This window comes from Aythya fuligula, chromosome 7 (assembly GCF_009819795.1).
Source record: "Aythya fuligula isolate bAytFul2 chromosome 7, bAytFul2.pri, whole genome shotgun sequence".
NCBI lineage: Eukaryota > Metazoa > Chordata > Aves > Anseriformes > Anatidae > Aythya > Aythya fuligula.
Window position 1 is genome coordinate 8,632,722 of NC_045565.1, and position 17,969 is coordinate 8,650,690.

Genomic DNA, 17,969 nt, shown 5'->3' on the forward strand with positions numbered 1-17,969 from the left:
TTTCTTATATAAAGGCAGTCACCTTGAAAATGGTGGCTCTCACTTTTTATAGTGGTTTTACTCTAAATTCTAGATCCCCTGCAGTTTGAGAGGAAACATTTTCCCATAGCATTCTGTACTAAGAAACTTGGTGATGAGAAGTAAAGAGGGGGACACAGAGCAAATGTGAAACATGAAACTCCAGATGAAGACTGGTATGCTTTGCAACACATGGTCTGTTCATGTTTGTATAGCCTTCTGAAGTTAAAGTGCTTGAAAATGATGGAAATTGCCTTGTCTACCCAGGAGTTTCCATTTTGCATTTTGCAGGTTTATAGAGGAGAAGTCTTCCTTTGAGTATGGACAGGTAAATCACGCTCTGGCTGCTGCTATGCGTACTCTGATCAAGGAATACATGATACTAATTACACAGCTGGAACATCTTCAGAGACAGGGACTTCTGTCACTGCAGAAACTCTGGTTTTATATCCAGCCCACAATGAGGACTCTAGAGATTCTTGCTTCACTTGGTAAGTTTCAAAAAATACAGTAATTGTTTTGACAGATGCATGACAGTGGTTTCTGAGAACTGTACATAGTAACAATACAGACATGGCATGTATCATTATGTTAAGAGGCACTGCATCAGCAGTAGCCATCTGCTGCACCACATATGGTGGAAAGGCAGAACAGGCCCTCTCTGGATACCTCAGAATTACACTAGTGTGCTGAGTGATGAGGCACAGTTGCAACCCATTTGAGAACATATATTGCTTGCACATCTCACAGGAATACTGCCAGGCAGATAATCCTTCCTATAGGAAAGAATTGCAGCACTTTCATTAATAGCATTTTAATACTTTCAATTTCTTACTTCATTGTATTGTTTCCTCAATAATTTTGATTAAATTAAACTCTCTGGAATGAGAATACTTTCATATTTCTGTCTACTAAGCCCAGAGGCTTTATCTGGACATAAAAATCTGTTTCACATAGAATCCGAAGTTGGATTATCCTTCCCGGTATTCATGTTTCCTGAAATTTTTAGGTTTCTGGAACACAACAATTAGCCATCTACATTAAGGTTTACTTCAATCAAAAATTCATGACAGTACTGTATTCCACTTCCTCTGTCCCTTACATCCCTTTTGCTGTGCAAAGTATAAATTTTACTACAAGCTTACCCAAAATCAGGTGTTCCAAGCTGTATGTGTGACTAGCTCAGTGTTACGTTGGAGAATGGATGTACTTTTGAGATTAGAGGTTTGACAAGCAAGTCACTGAAGTGTAGGATTCTTTCTTTAGTGTCTGGAAAGAAAGATCTCTGTATATGCTTCAGCACAGAAGCCTTTCGAACTTTGAGCCATCAGATGCTTTGTGTCTGCCTGAGTTCAGTTCTCCTTGTTTGGAGAACTGCTTTTCATTATTGCTTGTTTGTAAGGTGGATCATTTGGGATTTTACTTCAGTGTGTTTCAGGCTATAGGCTTTTGGTTGCATGGTGGAATAGCCTTGCATCTTCACAAATGTATAGGAGGAGTCTACTGCTGACTAGGAGAACTGTTGATGTCAGCTAATCAACTAATAAAGTCATTAAGTTGGTCAGCATAGCTTGTGCAGATAATTTGTGTATTTAAATAAAGAGCCTTGTGTCTCACACACCTATATTTTTTAATTTTAGCTACTTCTGTGGATAAGGGTGAGTGTATGGGAGGATCAACCCTGAGCTTACTCCATGATAAGACTTTCAACTACACGGGAGACAGCCAGGCCCAGGAACTGTGTCTGTATTTAACCAAGGCAGCCAGTGTGCCTTATTTTGAAATTCTGGAAAAGTGGATATATCGAGGCATCATTAATGATCCATACAGGTAAAGAACAGCTAAGGAATGAAAATGAAATCAAAAAGTTAAGAAATATTGTTTCGGTCTTTGTGGTTTTTACATTTTCTAGTGTACTTGTCCCTCTGTTTTATAGAGTCTGGATAGCATAAGTGCCCAGACCGAGCAGCAGTTGGTACACAAGGCAACATTGCCTGGAAGGGGAGCTACTGGAGTGTGTTTAACTACATTTCCTATTTGATTCAGTAGTTAAACAATCAGGGGCATGCTCACTTGTTTTATAGCACGATAGTTCAAATGTGTAATCCAGTCAAATTCCACCTTACCATGCTTGTCCCACTGGAATTGTTCTCCGTCCATATCCACATCCCCTTCAGGACAGGGGTGAACCCTGTTCTCATAAAGCGCAAGTGTGCTAACTCACTGAATCTGTGTTAATGTAGTCCACTAATATGATCATCTGATATGAGTTAACAACACTCTCTAAAGTTTCTTGTCTTGTAGAATCATTTAAAGCATTTTTCTGTTCTTAATAGTTTATGCAACACTCCTGTTGCATACGGAAGTGTTTTAATTTCTTCACACATTTTCAGAATCCTAACAGGGGAGAAACTAAAATACATGTAGCTAAAAAGAAAGCCTTCCTGATAGTGAGAAAGCAAAGGTCAGCTTTCTCACCTGTACACTAACAGCCAAATAACATTTAGGCTTGGTTTCTGAGCCCTGTAAAATTCTGTATCTGTGATAATTGATTGCAGATTAATGCAAACACTCCACAAAATGCTTCTCTTACTACAAATACAGACTAATGTCAGTTCTCAGTTGGAATGTATCTTCATGAGACCTTGTTTCTGATAGATTATATTACCAGTTTACAGGTCAAAACAAGTAATCCTCATTGTACCACTTCCTGCTTCTAAACATCTCCTTTAAATGTTCAGTGAGTTCATGGTGGAGGAACACGAGTTGCAGAAGGAGAAGATTCAGGAAGACTATAATGACAAGTATTGGGATCAAAGATATACTGTTGTACAGCAACAGATTCCATCATTCTTACAGAAAATGGCTGACAAAATACTAAGCACAGGTCGGTAAAGATATGTTTCTGATATAAGAGAAATCTAAGATGACCATCGCCATTCTTTACATAAAGATTAAATAAATGTCATCACATTTTGCCAGTTCATGGGGTTATCCAGCTGCAACTTCTCGGAGGAAAAGAGGAAATTAGAAGGAACTCCAAATCATGTAAATAAAAAAATGTTTGAAGGAGTACAGCAGAAAGAGGAGCTTTCTGTCTTACTCCTCTGTTACGTGGGTACAGTTTTCTAGCAGCTAGCTACATGGCTGAGGTTTGGACACACAGACTCTTAGTTCGGGCACTTGAAGGAAGCATGCCACCCAATGGTTACCATTGTTCCCTGCCATAAGTACAAACTCCTCAAAATACAAAAGTACAGCACCAGATTTTCAAAGTTTTTTGGCTGTCTGCAAAGGTGTTTTACCACCACTGGAAAACCCAAAACTGTTCTGAATCACCTTAAACATGGTATTAGTAGCCTAATTTAAATTCTGTATCATCTTTTGAAAGGCATTTAAATCCTTTCCAGCTTTCTGTAGAACTTAATATAAACATTTCACAATGTATCTTCTGCTTCATGATAGTGATTTGGAAGCTTCTTTCTTGGAGGCAGATACAATGTTGTGAATATTGGTAATTCTTTCTCTTTTAATCCAGGGAAATACTTGAATGTTGTGCGAGAATGTGGACGTGATGTTACCTGCCCTGTGGCTAAAGAGGTCATCTATACTTTAAAAGAGCGAGCGTATGTGGAACAAATAGAGAAAGCATACAACTATGCTAGCAAAGTTCTTCTGGATTTCCTAATGGAGGAGAAAGAGCTGGTGGCTCACCTGAGGTTTGATTTATTTTCTTAAATGTATGTTAAATAGATTGTTTCTGATAATGAAAATAAGGTTTTAAAGTTAGTTCTATTTTCTTGGAATATTACTATTGTATTAGCTCTGTTCCTGTTAGAAATGTTGACCTTAAAAAAAAAAAAAAAAGTTGTTTTTTTTTTCCCAAAAATAATAAAAAATGGTGTAAAATCACAGAAATATTGGGTGCGAAAGACTTCTAGGGGTCTCTAGTCCAACTTCCTCCTTGAAGGCTACCACCAAAACTAGGTCAGGGTGGCATTGGCTTTGTCTAGCCCAATGCTGACGCACAGCCCCATGCCCCGTGTGTAACCACAGTATGTTAAGACTGTGCTAGTCCCATTTTCACTCTGAAAATGGCAGTGATCGTGTGTGATCTTTGGCCAGATGCTAGCTCTTCTGTGAGCTGTTTCCGGGCTCCTGGCCCACTGCAGTTGATTCTCCCTCATGCCATGTAATAATTGAAGTTAATGCATCATACTATAGCAGAAGTCAACACAAGTACATGGAATACTTCAAAAGTCAGCACAGATACTTGGTCAGGAGATTTCAGGATTCTACTGAGTTAGCAACTGCCTCTTGGATAGATCTGGACTCTGTGGAGGCTGGGTTGTTTTTCAGGAGAGCAGCAATATGATCCTTTGCGTAGCAGTGTAGTGCATACCTTTTTTCTTAATGTGCATTTTTACAGGAAAAAAAGAACAGCAGCAACCCTGATATGAGTGCACAAAAGCATGCTGACTGAGGTGATGGGATGGAGGGGAACGTGAATAAAAGACTAGCTTTCAAATGTGTTATTTATATCAGTGCATTCTGTAAACAAGTAAAAAAGTTTGTTTTTTAAAAATGTAATCAATTATCCTTATTTTCCTGAGCAGATCTATAAAACACTATTTCCTAATGGATCAAGGGGACTTTTTTGTTCACTTTATGGATCTCACAGAAGAGGAGCTTAAGAAGCCTGTAGATGACATCATAACTACTAGGCTAGAAGCTTTGCTTGAATTAGCCTTGCGAATGAGCACAGCCAACACAGATCCTTTCAAGGACGATTTAAAGGTAAGAATGTACATAAGCAGAAGATAACTGAATCTGAGCAGAAGGCCTGCTATTGGGAAAATCAGCATGCCTGTAAGAAGCTGCTGAAAGTGCAGTCAATGAAAACAGAATTAATGCCTATATTTCTGCAGACCTTCTCTCAGTTCAGTCCTGTTTCATCCACATTAGCAATGGGAAACACTTGTCCTGTGCAAGGGGGCACATTTTCTTGGCTGATGCCCAAACACAGAGAAGGTGCTTTTGGTGGCATCAGGATGAGATGGGAGCAGTAGCACGTTTCATGCTTGTTCTCAGCTTGGATGCCCGCTCTGGAGTCCAAGGAAATATCTAATTAGATGTCCTGACATATAATGATTACTACATCTTAGGTGAAAGTCAAGAGCTTCTGCTGTAGTATTTTACAGAATGTGAATTGGCACAGAAGCCGCACTTGGGGAATGTGGAATCTGAATTGACCTGATAGAGGCCGAGGGCAAGGTAGAACTATTGGCATAGTAGCATGTTATATGGTGATGGTCAAACACTACAGTGACACTCTCTGCTGTCTGCTGTAGCACTGTCCAGATCAGACTATTTACCGTTGTATTCTAGGTTGATCTGATGACTTGAGAGCAACTTGGATAAAATGCAGTTGTTCTGCCACATAGCTCTTGCTACGCAATAGTTGTGAGTACCCTATTGACTTCACTTTTTTCCTGTTCCTTCTTTATAGATTGATTTAATGCCCCATGACCTCATTACGCAGCTCTTGAGGGTGTTGGCCATAGAAACAAAACAGGAAAAGGCCGTTATTAGTGCAGATCCCACAGAGCTCACTCTCAGCGGGCTGGAAGCATTTTCTTTTGACTACATCGTTAAATGGCCTCTGTCCCTTATTATAAACAGGTAAAGTATTCATCCACTGGAGGAAAAAAGGCAGAAATTTCTGTGTGGGGTTAAAACACATTTGCAAACAGCAAAATACTGCCAAGTCAATGTCTTTAAAGTGATGTTAAAAATCAACCAGTAGAAAATGCTATGGGATTGCTGAGCTCCACTTACAGACTATGGAATATCGTGTGACAGTACAGCTCCAACAGACTATGCCAAAGACGTACTTGGAAAGTCAAGGTTCCATTTTAAATGGAATCTCAGCCTGGTCCATGGTCATCTTGTGACCAGTTTCCCAGTGTTCTTTTGTCCACAGCTTTTTGAAGAATCTCCACGAGAAGATCTTCATTTGAAAGTGAACTCTCACTAGAAGGTTTCCATGTTTCCAGTCAAACATTTCTTAGGTGTAGAGGGGCAGAAAAAAAAGTCCTTTCTGGTAGCCCTGGTTACAAACTAGAAGGATACAGTCTGTTGCTAGAATTACTGTATAAACCATTTTGCATTTAATTGAATTAGGAGGAACCAAATGTTTAATTTTTTTCTGCAATGTGTCTCCTGTTCTCCTGGAGGAACACTGGCAGACATGCTACTGTGAGCCATGGCAAATGGGACAGGCAGTGTTATGTGAAAAGGGTGACAGATGTTGATTGCTAAATGCCAGTAATTAGCTTATCCCCTCATTTCTCCTTTAAAAAAATCAGTTGACACAGCGGGACTTTCCTAATGACATGATGCTTTAGAAATTGTGTCTCTTTCTCTCAAATTGAGCATATTAACTTTGATGGTAACTATAGAGTGAAAATACTATGTGATGCAGGTTCACAAACTGTGTCGACTGGACCTCTGTAGACACCTACATGGAAGTGTCTGAATGCAAACCTGAATCCAGTCCCAGATACTATAAATAAGCATCCCCATCTGTTTCTAGCAGTGCATTGCTGGCACAGTATTGCTGCCTGTAGCTTGGTTACAGTTTTTCTTCATCTTTTTGAAGAATCCTGGTGAATTGTTTTGGCAGTTGTTGCAGTCTTAATGTACCGGGTATAAAACTACAGGCTTTTAGCCCTCCATACCAGTAGGTATGTGAGTGACCTTTCTACAGGTGGCTCAATGGAACTGGAAAAGGAGTCTCTACCTTGTGGCAGGAAGTATGGAGGAGGGTCTCCTTGGAGAGGAATTCTTTGGGATGATTACAAATGTAATTTTTTACTTTGATTTGAATTATTTCAGTGCAGATCTGTGTGTATCTGAAGGCGTAAGAAACATATTGTGTTCCTTTGAGCAGCTTCAGCCTTCATAGCTTACTTTGTCTGTCAATCAGAAAAGGGCTTAATCTGAATGGTTTTCTCCTTTCTTTCCAGGAAAGCTCTGACAAGATACCAGATGCTTTTCAGACACATGTTCTATTGCAAACATGTAGAAAGACAATTGTGCAACGTTTGGATCAGCAATAAGACAGCCAAGCAGTTCTCCCTACATTCAGCTAAGTGGTATGGCCTTTTTTTCTACTGGGTCAGTTGTGAAGCTTTGGTTTTCCTTGTTTCCATGTTAGTCAGGTATGCTATGACATGAATCAGATCACTTTGACAGGAAACAGATCATTACAAATTTCTGACAGGCTAAGAGAGGTCAGAATATAACATTTTAGGTTTCAGTTGAAAGTGTCTGCTCAATAATCTTTGCGCTGCTTGACTTGTTCCTCTTTTTTGACAAAAAGTTTAGGAAAGGAAGCCAATGATCTTTAGGGTTGGCTCATTATATACCAAGCAGTTACAGCAGAGTACGTTTGTGGACATCGTCTTGCTCGCTACTTTAGCATCAGCAAGATTAGATAAGGCCCCAGTAGTTTAAAAGCAGCTTCTTCTTCACTTCTAGCTAGGCCACTATGCAAGACTCGTGACCTTCACATAGCTTGGCAAATGTTTGGGATTTTGGTGTCATACCAAGTGAATAAGGTAAAATTGGTGAGGTGTTTTCCTAGAAAATGATTCAACCTTGTTCCATCTGTGAGGGTAGATTTTAGTCTTTGGAGCTGCACACCAAGTGAAGGGGACGCCTGTTTGGAGCATGAGAGAGGTGCCAGCACTGCAAGGCAATCCCTTCTGCCTTGCCAGTGGCACTTCCCTGTCACAAGGTGACCTCAGCCAACATGACTGTAGCTCTGGTTCCTCTGTAATTGTAGAGGAGGTTAGTGGAAGAGACCTGTGGAGGTCTCTAGTACAACGCCCTGTTTACAATGTGACTGTCACCAGCAGTGGACAGGTCATTGTGGCTGAAAACCCCTAGGGTGGGTATCCCTCACCTCTCTGGTGGCCTGTCCCACTTTAGTGAAGTCAGTTCTTAGTTTGGCATCACAGTGTCTGTGTAAATTAACATTGAAAGAACCTGTATATAATCCCGCCATTCTGCCATAGCCTGCAAAGGTGAAATTGCATTAAATGCCATTGGTGGCAGGTGATTTGAATAAATTTAATATTTTTAAGTATTCATTTAACAAGCAAGCATTTATAGGCTAGAAAGAAACATGAGCCATTTATCTTGTTATATTTTACCCTGCTAACAAATGCATGCCTCACTAGATAGCTACACCAGTAAAATGGCTTTAATACTGTCCATTTATGGCTGAGTATGAGCAAATATTCAAATTAACTGTCCAGATTCAAAATTAAGGGAAAGACATTTAAATAAGTGGAAAACAGAGATGTTTTCCATTAACTTTATAATCACTGTCACACTGCAGCAGTGAATTTGCTAGGACAGAAATAGTTAGCTCTCTGCTTTGCTTGGTTGTGCAAGCTTAGTGATAGCTCTTCATGGCTTCTGGTAGTTCTAAGTTGTGTGGGTGTGATTTTTTTCTCCCTAGGTTTGCTGGTGCTTTCACACTGCGGCAGCGGATGCTGAATTTTGTACAGAATATCCAGTACTACATGATGTTTGAAGTGATGGAGCCAACGTGGCACATTCTTGAGAAGAACTTGAAACTGGTGAGTGTACATGCTTGAGAGAAGTACAAAGAAAATTCTTAAGTTACCAAAATTAATGTAGGGAAAAACTGCTTAATTTCGGTTACTGTAGGCCACTGTTCAGTATTTTATTTAAGACACTTTGTTGGGTGAACTATTGTTCTTATCACACTACAAACTCTGCTGCTGTTCTGCATAACCTTTCTGCTTTGTTAGTCATGAATCCCTTTCCTCTTGTGCATCCTCCTATCTGTTCCCAGCTCCCATACTCTTCATCCTGCTATGGAAAGTTGGTGTTCTACTGAACATCACTTTACACAGAGAAAAGAAATCTGTGGAAAAGGAAGAAGGATGCTGGGTACAAAGATCACAAGCAGGTCTAGGCATCGTCAGTTGATTCATTGAGGTACACAAGAAGTAACTCAACATGTCCTAGAGCATGTCTCAGAGGTCATTGTCAGAAGCAGGATGGTGGCCTAGAGCTTTGGTCCAGTGCAGCCCAGCTGTCCTGGTTTGTTTCACTTATGTTCTGTCCTGTAATAGGCTTCTAATATTGATGATGTCTTGAGCCATCATACGAGCTTCCTGGATAACTGCCTGAAGGACTGCATGCTAACCAATCCAGAGCTGCTGAAGATCTTCTCCAAGCTGATGTCTGTCTGTGTCATGTTCACAAACTGCATGCAGGTATGTATAGCCTCCCCATTTTTACCATGCTGGCATCAGTTGCTTTGGGTGCCAGGCAGCCCTGACAGTCCCTTCTTTCAACTCTTACCCCTCTGGTCATTGGTACATATGGAAGAGCCTCTCTTTCCCCCACCAACAGGCTTTATAAGCTTTGATGGCTCGGACTTTTCCTCCAAGTGATTTCTATAGCTTCTCCCTCTGCAAAATTGCCTTTATGCTCTTCTATTTCAGTACTGAGATCAGGTTCATATGAACCTCATTACCTCTCTTCATCCATTTCTGCAGCAGAATTAGAGGTGTAAGTTCTGCAGTTTTTAAGATGCTCTCTAGTTTTTAACACACTGTTGTAAGGACCCGTGAAGACTGTTCTCCTTAGGCAGATTCTAGCCAGCATGTCAGGGAGCCTTAAAACAAAACAAAAAAACAACCTTCCATTGGGTTAAGTCAGTTTTGTTTATTAACTTTGTAATTTTAATCTCAGAGAGTTAGCTTCCATTGGGATTAGCTAGCATCAGGGCTAGCAGGATTGAATCAACCTCATGGTTTGCAAAGTGGAAAAAATGGGAGCTCACTGTTTCTCCAAACCTCTGTCCTTCCAAGAGGTTCACCCAGAGCATGAAGCTGGATAATGAGATGGACCGGCTCACCTTAGAACATGGCACAATGCTGGGCCCACCAACAGAGGAGGAGCGTGCTGAAGAGACCACAAAGAAGAAGCTGACTAACAAGGTGGGACGCTGGGAGAATAGCTCAGCCTCTATCAATGCTGCCTGGGGCTGCAGCTTGGTCAGGGTGGCTTTCGTGCCTCCTGCAGATAGACCATTTGGTTTCTAGAGCACCACTGGTCCCAAAAGCAGAATCTTCACAGAATTGTGGGCATTTTTGAGGGCAGCATAGAGCACTGGTGCTCTCAAAGTCTGCTTTGAAGACCTTGTCTCCCACAGAATTCACTGCACTTGTTTTTAAGTTCTTAGCTGTGTTTTCAGATGTGCAGTGGATACATGCAGGCTTTCTGCAGCTCAAGAACTTTCCTATTTCCAGACTTGCATTTCATGACAGATAAGCCAAAAAGCTGTGAGTGTGACAGCCTTTCATATCCGGGGTGTTTGTGTTGTCTGTATTCTTGTCTGTTATTCCTGTTTGTGTTGTTTGTATTCCATGTCTAGAGGCATGCTTACTAAGGCATTTGTTTGGCATGCTCTGCTGTTAGCAGACTGCCTACTGTCCTGCTGAAAGCCCCTCTCTAGCACAGAGGCACTAGAGTCCATCACACTGCAAGGCAATGAGAGCACTCCAGAGGTTGCAGCCTGGCTTAGGTAACACTCCCCTTTCTTCTTACTGACTTTTCCTACTGCCTGAAAATAAGCAACAGCATGTATTTGAGGTTTACTCTACTAGGATCTACTCTGATGTTCTCCCTGATGGGCAGGACAAGGTTTTTAATTACCCAGGATCTTGCAACTGCTTTGGAGATCTTCTTTCAGTGCCTGAGTGACTGTTAAGTTTTATGGCAATATTTTTGAACAGGTTAGAAAAATGGAGGGAATGGTTTCATCTCCTTAGCAAGTGTGAATCAGCAAATGTGAGACTACTCATCCTTTGCTTTGGTAGCTTTTAGCAGAGCATGCTGACAACTTCCACCTGACATCTGGCTTCGAAGCAACAATCAACAAGTTTGATACTAATTTCTCTATGCATCTGCTTGACCTGTTGGACAAGTTGAGTGTTTACAGCACCAATGACTGTGAGCATAGCATGCTCAACATCATCTACAGGTGAGCCAGTAGTTTCCTCTCAGTAACTTTCCCTCCTGTGGTATTCAGATTCAGCCCAGAAGAAATGATTGATGTTTATGATTGTGCATCTCCTGCATTAGTGATAACACTGAAATCACAAGAAATGTTGCTTTGCTTTTCAACACATACATTTAAAAATAATCATTTGGATTATGTGATTTTTTTTTTTCTATTAATGTTGTAAATCTAATACAAACATTAGTTTTCATGGGGATTATCTCATTGAGTAGACGGATTTTTTCTTTAATGTGCTAGCTAATTCCTGAATGCAGCATAAATATTCCAAAATTAGAAAAACATGCAAGAGCTTAATCAGAAATGCCTATTTTGATAACAGCTTTTAATATTTATGGCTGGACTATGTTTTTTAAGAGTTAAACACTCATGAAACCGGTCAGCCTGCAGATTGGAAATGCTCAGCTGAGGCATGTGCATGACCACAGAATAAGAAGACAAACGTTTGTCAGGAGTTGGCATCTGTTAACTCAAAGACTTTCCATGGTGGAGTTGCATAAAAGAGCTCTTGGATACTGACTGCCTCACACCTCGCAAAGACTCTAATGGTTCAGTAATGCTTCTTGCAGACTGTTAGGCACTTAACAAACAAACAAAATTATTTTTTCCAGTATTGCACAGAGGAATAATTTTAAGAGGCTAGGAGTTTCAGGAACATATTATATTTAATATTTTTTAATAATTTAATATTTAATATTAATTATATTATTATAAAATATTTCAACACCAACTCTTCTGAAGTGCTTATTCTGTTTGTAAGCCTAACAGACACATTCATTCTTACACCTCTGTTGAGATGTGCCACACCTGAAATAAGAGAGTAAAGGCTTCAGGAAGATTTTTTTGATGCAGGTTGTTGTCTCTTCCTCATGCCATGGCTCTTGAAACTTTCCTTTGCCTTTTCTGGCCATATCTGATAGCCCCGTCCAGGATCGCTGGTACCTACGTGTTCAAATATTGCTTTGTGAAGTATTCCAGCAGGAGACTGGGCTTCCAGTTGTCCTTTACTTCTGAGAACTTCTTGATCAGCAACTACTGTACATTTACACGGCTCCCAGCCTCCTGTGTTGGCATCTGATACTATGCCTGAGATGTGGTCACACAGCTGAGACCAAGGTTGAAGAGTAAAATCTGTCATTCCTGTTACCACTTGTGGTTCCAGGAGTGAAATCTAGCCCACCAGCTCCCACACCACTGTAGAAAATTGTCATTTTCCCTGAATTCGTCATGTAAGGGAGGACATTTTATCATTTCCAGTACAAGCTCCAATGGACTGGCTTTTTTATGATGCTTCATCCAGGAGATCCTAATGGCAACTAACTCCATGATCCAGCCTCTTGAACATCATTGCAGGCAGCACTGGGCACAGCCAACACACTATTGAAGATCAAGTTGCCTGAATTGTTAATAGAAGAGCATCATGGCCCACAGTCCCTGAATCCTGTAAAGAACGTGTGGAGATCCTCCCATTGGTGGCCTCACCCAGCTCAGCCCAAGGCTGGAGGTGGTTCTCAGCTTACTCAGGAATTCAGAAGAATGTCAAGTGTTTGACCATTCTTTCCACCGTGGAACAGCAGATGTCCTGGAGCAGCCTTCCATCACATGTTATGCCAGAGATTATATTAATGTATTTTCTGGTGGTAGCTCAGGTGTTGCCCTCCTTCCAGTGCTGTTCCTAGCATAGCATCAGAGGTTCACCCCTTTTATCATTGTCTCTCCACCCTTCTCTCAACTGTTTATGCTTCCAGCAGGGTGATGGAAGCTGTATCTCTTGGTGATGCTGCACCATGGAGATTACCGGTGCATCCTGTTCAGCTGTGAGCCGCTGGTGTCCAGGCCAGGAGTCACCCTCCACCAGATTTCTTTGTGTTTTACAGACCACACGAGTGTTAGCTGTGTCAGAAGGTTAACTCCTGAGCTGTGGAGGCAGTTCTTTCAAGTAATGAGAACTTGTTTTTTAAGAGCACTTCCTGCTTCTGAAGAAAAGAGAAGTATGGTGATTCAGCAGGATGTGGGAAAACTTAGAATCATAGAACATCCTGAGTTGGAAGGGACCCTTAAGGATCATCAAGTCCAACCCTTGACACCGCACAGGTCTACCCAAAAGTTCAGACCATGTGACTAAGTGCACAGTCCAATCTCTTCTTAAATTCAGATCTCTTCTTAAATTCAGACAGGCTCAGTACAGTGACCACTTCCCTGGGGAGCCTGTTCCAGTGTGCAACCACCCTCTCTGTGAAGAACCCCCTCCTGATGTCAAGCCTAAATTTCCCCTGCCTCAGCTTAACCCTGTTCCTGCGGGTCCTGTCACTGGTGTTAATGGAGAAAAGGTCTCCTGCCTCTCGAAACCCCCTTACGAGGAAGTTGTAGACTGTGATGAGGTCTCCCCTCAGCCTCCTCTTCTCCAGGCTGAACAGGCCCAGTGACCTCAGCCGTTCTTCGTACGTCTTCCCCTCCAGGCCTTTCACCATCTTCGTAGCCCTCCTCTGGACACTCTCCAACAGTTTCATGTCCTTTTTATACTGTGGTGCCCAGAACTGCACACAGTACTCGAGGTGATTGTCTTGTTCTAGTCCTTCATATCGATTATTTAAGGGTAGATGAGAAGGTGAGGTGGGCAAAGAGAGGGCTCGCCTACCACCCCGAATAGGCACCTGCCTCCATTCCCCCCCTTGATCTAGGTCTCCTCCCGCTGCCTGGCAGGAGGAGGGAACCTCCGTCTTCTGCATAACAGGAGATGCCTGTGCTGTGGCAGGCTCGTGAGCCTGCCTCAGAGAGGGTAGAGTGCACCTCCACCAGTCAATTTCCATCTCTGATTCCCTGATGCTCCTGAGCTTGTTCACCTCCTCCCGGAGCTCCGCTACCTGGCTGAGCAGTTCTTCAACCTGGGCACACCTCCCACAGGCATACCCACCACTGCTGTCGGAGACCGACAGAAGGCTGGGGCACACTCTGCAGCCCAGGACCTGGACGGCTGCATGTTTCCCCGAGCCCTCCATCTGAGTAGCCACACTGGAGACCATGGCTGGAGATGCCGCACGAGATGCAGAGGCCACGGTTTTCTGCCTGGTTGATACCATGGTCAGGTTCTAGGCAAGCAGGTTACAAGCACCAAAGGGAGAGGCAGCTGCAACAGAGAGACGATGGGCCCCCCGCTCGCCCTGCCCGCACAAACTGCTGCGCCACGCCCTTCGATGCACCACGCCCTGTTTGCCTGTCCTGTTCGCCGCACTCCAGAACTACTCCAGAGCTACAGAACTCTTCCTTTTCAGTTTGCGTTGAGGATGGTGAGCTAAGCCACGACAGGCTGTTCTGAACAGAGTCTGAGGCCTTTGCCCTCAGGTACTTCCATGCCTCATTTCTGTTCAAGGGTTGCAGAGGAAATATTGGGTACTGGGTCTTTATGCTGTCAGGACTGTCACTGCTGTTAAGTCCCCCAGTTTGGACCATCTAGGATCATGTGAGCCCTCACCAAGATGTTGGACACAGATGGACCTTGAATTACAAAGCAGATGTCCCTATTTTCTCAACTGGAATTCTGTGTGTTAGCAGGCCATACAAGAGAATGTCTTTCTATTTCTACAGGCTGCTAGATAATGTTTTAAAAAGTGAAAATCCCATGGTGAATGCCCAGACTTGACATTTAGCTCTCATTCAGTCTGTAGAGATTATTGGATTGAGTCCTGGACTCTATGGCAACAGGAACCCAAGAAGCCAAATGGACATGGTTACCATCTAAAATACCATACTTGAGAGACAGAGGAGTTTATAAGAAATACTGGTCTTTTCTTTTTTAATTGATTATTTGTTAAAGATGATTGTCAAAATGTAAAATAGGTAATGGATACCTTTTATTCATAATTCTAATACTTTTATTAATCCTGAATAATATTTATTCGGTTTATAGTACCTGTACATTTTTACTGAGTAACCGAGGACCAACTGTCATATTTGTAGCATCAAAGAACAGGAGACAGAGATCTAGGGGGGTTTCTTCAAGCAGTGAAGCACACACATAATTCAGATTTTCAGTATGCTGAAGATGCTCAGGTGTCTTGGCTTCATCAACAACAGTGCTGGCAAGGAGCTGCCAGCTGCAGAAAATGCCCAAAGTTTCTCTTTCACTCTGCAGCAGTCAGAAGGAGAACTACAGCCTAAGGAACTGTCAGATGGGTGACTGACTGATTTCAAATACTCCGAAAACTTTACTCATCAAGTGTAGCTAGCATTCATCAAATATCTTTCCTTCACAAATTTGGAGTCAACAGCAATGACTGAGCTTAGAGTAAGACCAGTAGAACATATGAAGTGAGGGAGAAATACAGCAAATAAAAGTTCCAGCCACAGAACAAGAAACTGAAGTATATGCTGGGTTTGAGGAAGCACCAGGCAAATTCTTAAGAAAGTTATCAAAAATAATTTGATCGTAAAAACAGAGTTGAAATGGAAAAGGATGTAAATGAGTCCTGGCCTTACAAGCCCTTAGATTTGAGTCAAAATTTGGTAAATATGACTGCCTCAGTGTCGCATTTCCTTTTTATATCATTTAAAGGACAAAAGAGTTGTAAGCTTTTCAACCAGGAGAAAGCAACTAGTAAATTCCATCTGTTTAGGCTGCTTTCCACAGTCTCAAAAAATGTCAAGGAACACTTTGTTGGCATTTATGCAACGTTGTTAAGCAACATGAAACTCAAATATTGTGCCCATTCATTGAGTATTGGAACAACTTATTTGAGAAATGAACAGAGCAACTTTTGTGTGATTCACACTTTTCACTTGGTGTTCCTAGCACACACATTTTGAAGAGCCCCATGTGTGTTACGTGGCTTCATAGTGCAGAGAACAGCCTAAGGAAGGCCACAGCAGGAGTGGAGCTGGGTGTTTCTGTGGCATATGAGACACTTGGATTGTTAAGGACACAGTTTTATGATATTGCTGGTATTGTCTGTTTTATAGATATATTTAAATGTATCAGCGATACCTGTGACTTTGCCTCAGCAGCATTCAGCCATTTGTTTGCTTCAATCATTAATCTGTTTAAAACATAATTGTCTTAACAAAAAGATGGTGGTAATGGAAACTGCATTTCATAGTAGTTACAGTAGATAATTTGGTAGATTTCATGCTATACTCCTCATACAGGAGTTCAATGTTTAAGGAGATAATTTGGGAAGGAGAATGTACTGCGTGTCTTTTCACAGAATCACGGAATCATCTAGGTTGGAAGAGACCTCCAAGATCACCTAGTCCAACCTCTGACCTAACACTAACAAGTCCTAAATTTAGTCCTAAAAAAGTCCCATTTTCAGGACATAGCTACTGCTTTTGCAGTCAGGGTAATGGTGGGGATGAATTAAAGCCCAGCTTTCCTCAGATGACATGTAGGGTTGCTCCTTGGCCACTCAGTAAAATGCACGGCTTCCTCATACAGTTCTTGCAGGTGCCTGATGCCCATACCTGTCCTCTTGGTCTGTAGTGAGGGGCTTGCCCCAGCAGCATGCTTCAGCACACACAGAATCCTGCTGTGGCTGGGCAGCTGTTCCTGTTGGCTTCAGTGGCTCATTCCTCCAGAGCAGGGCACATGTCTCTGGTGCGTCACAGCACACGTGTGGCACAGGGCAGATGCTGAAATACACGGCTTTGGTTCAGACCCCTTCCTTTCAGCAAACTGCGTCCTGAAATTCATATGGCCTGTAAAACAGTCAATGTGTTTTGGGAACCCCTTGCTGCCTGCAAGCACCCTGACAAACGTGCTGCAGCACTTGTAAGCTCTCAGAGGCCCTGGGCAGCATATCCAGCTTGCTGCGTGCCACTGTTTGGGGCAGGTGAGCAAGGAGGCTGATGAACTATCTGCCTTTTGTCTCTCAGGTTGGACTTCAATGGGTTCTACACAGAGCGTCTGGAGCACATGTCTGCTGAGCGGAGCCAGAAGGCAGCTCCCCTGCTTCCCCACACAGCCATAGCTGCCCAGTGAAGCCCTGCCACTGCAACTGCTGTATCTTCTGCACCAGCGGAGAACAGGACACTCAATCGCTTCCAGCCCTCTACACTCACTGTGAGCTGGAAACAAACCACAAGGGTTATCGCAGAGAGACAGGGGAATATATGATCTTCTGGATTGTATGTGTTGGGTTTTGCCTTCTGAGGCTTTTAAGTCCCTTTTTTTTAAAACTGCATTGTAAAATGATGTATTTGTGTGTTGTAAAATAAAAAAAAAAAAAATGAAAATTTTTTCTGTTAACAGCTGACATTGTAAATTAGTCTTTACATGACTAAATCCTGGTCAGTTCACAGAGGTCTGGCTTAGCTGCATGCAGCATTGTTTTGTGAAGACAGCCCAGCTGGATGGCTGCTGAAATGGAGCTGATCAGCTGCTCAAACTGATGAAGTGGGATTTGTAGCTGGTTAAAATATGTGATACTCAAATCATGTTGTCTTGAGTCCTTCACAGAAGCACTCAGTATCTGTGGGGTTGTGCAGGCATAAGAATTGCACAAGCCTGTTTGGGAGCAGGTATAGTAGTGGGCAATCATTGATCTCTACATTCAGGATCAGTTTAAACAGTACAACAAATAGCTGTGAAATGTTAACTTTTAAAGTTAACAAATAACTTCTAAGCACCTATCTGTGAGTAACCCCAAGATGTCCTGGTCACACCAGCACATGTACACACATGGCTCACTGTCCTAGGCAGAGGTGGTGATGCTGGTGGGGCAAAACAGAAGTGTTCCAGCAGCCTTCAGCTCCTGCTGTTTATATGCGGAGCTCTACACCCACCTTACACAGCTTTGTAGGCTGTCAGGCTGATTGCTGCTTTGCTTCA

The 17,969-nt window shown here is 42.3% G+C and overlaps 1 protein-coding gene across 2 annotated transcripts in view; it reads left to right on the top strand.

Moving 5' to 3' along the window:
* The window catches only part of TUBGCP2 (tubulin gamma complex associated protein 2), a 28,182-nt gene extending 10,829 nt beyond the window's left edge, over positions 1-17,353 (top strand). For both annotated transcript variants that reach the window (XM_032191236.1, XM_032191238.1), the window contains exons 7-18: positions 310-509; positions 1,659-1,848; positions 2,760-2,905; positions 3,557-3,737; positions 4,635-4,815; positions 5,528-5,700; positions 7,047-7,175; positions 8,549-8,669; positions 9,192-9,335; positions 9,936-10,064; positions 10,947-11,110; positions 17,015-17,353. In XM_032191236.1, coding sequence (XP_032047127.1) covers positions 310-509; positions 1,659-1,848; positions 2,760-2,905; positions 3,557-3,737; positions 4,635-4,815; positions 5,528-5,700; positions 7,047-7,175; positions 8,549-8,669; positions 9,192-9,335; positions 9,936-10,064; positions 10,947-11,110; positions 17,015-17,120 — 1,864 coding nt within the window. In that variant the 3' untranslated portion in view covers positions 17,121-17,353. The remainder of the gene's footprint in view (positions 1-309; positions 510-1,658; positions 1,849-2,759; positions 2,906-3,556; positions 3,738-4,634; positions 4,816-5,527; positions 5,701-7,046; positions 7,176-8,548; positions 8,670-9,191; positions 9,336-9,935; positions 10,065-10,946; positions 11,111-17,014) is intronic.
* Positions 17,354-17,969: the final 616 nt, after the last annotated feature.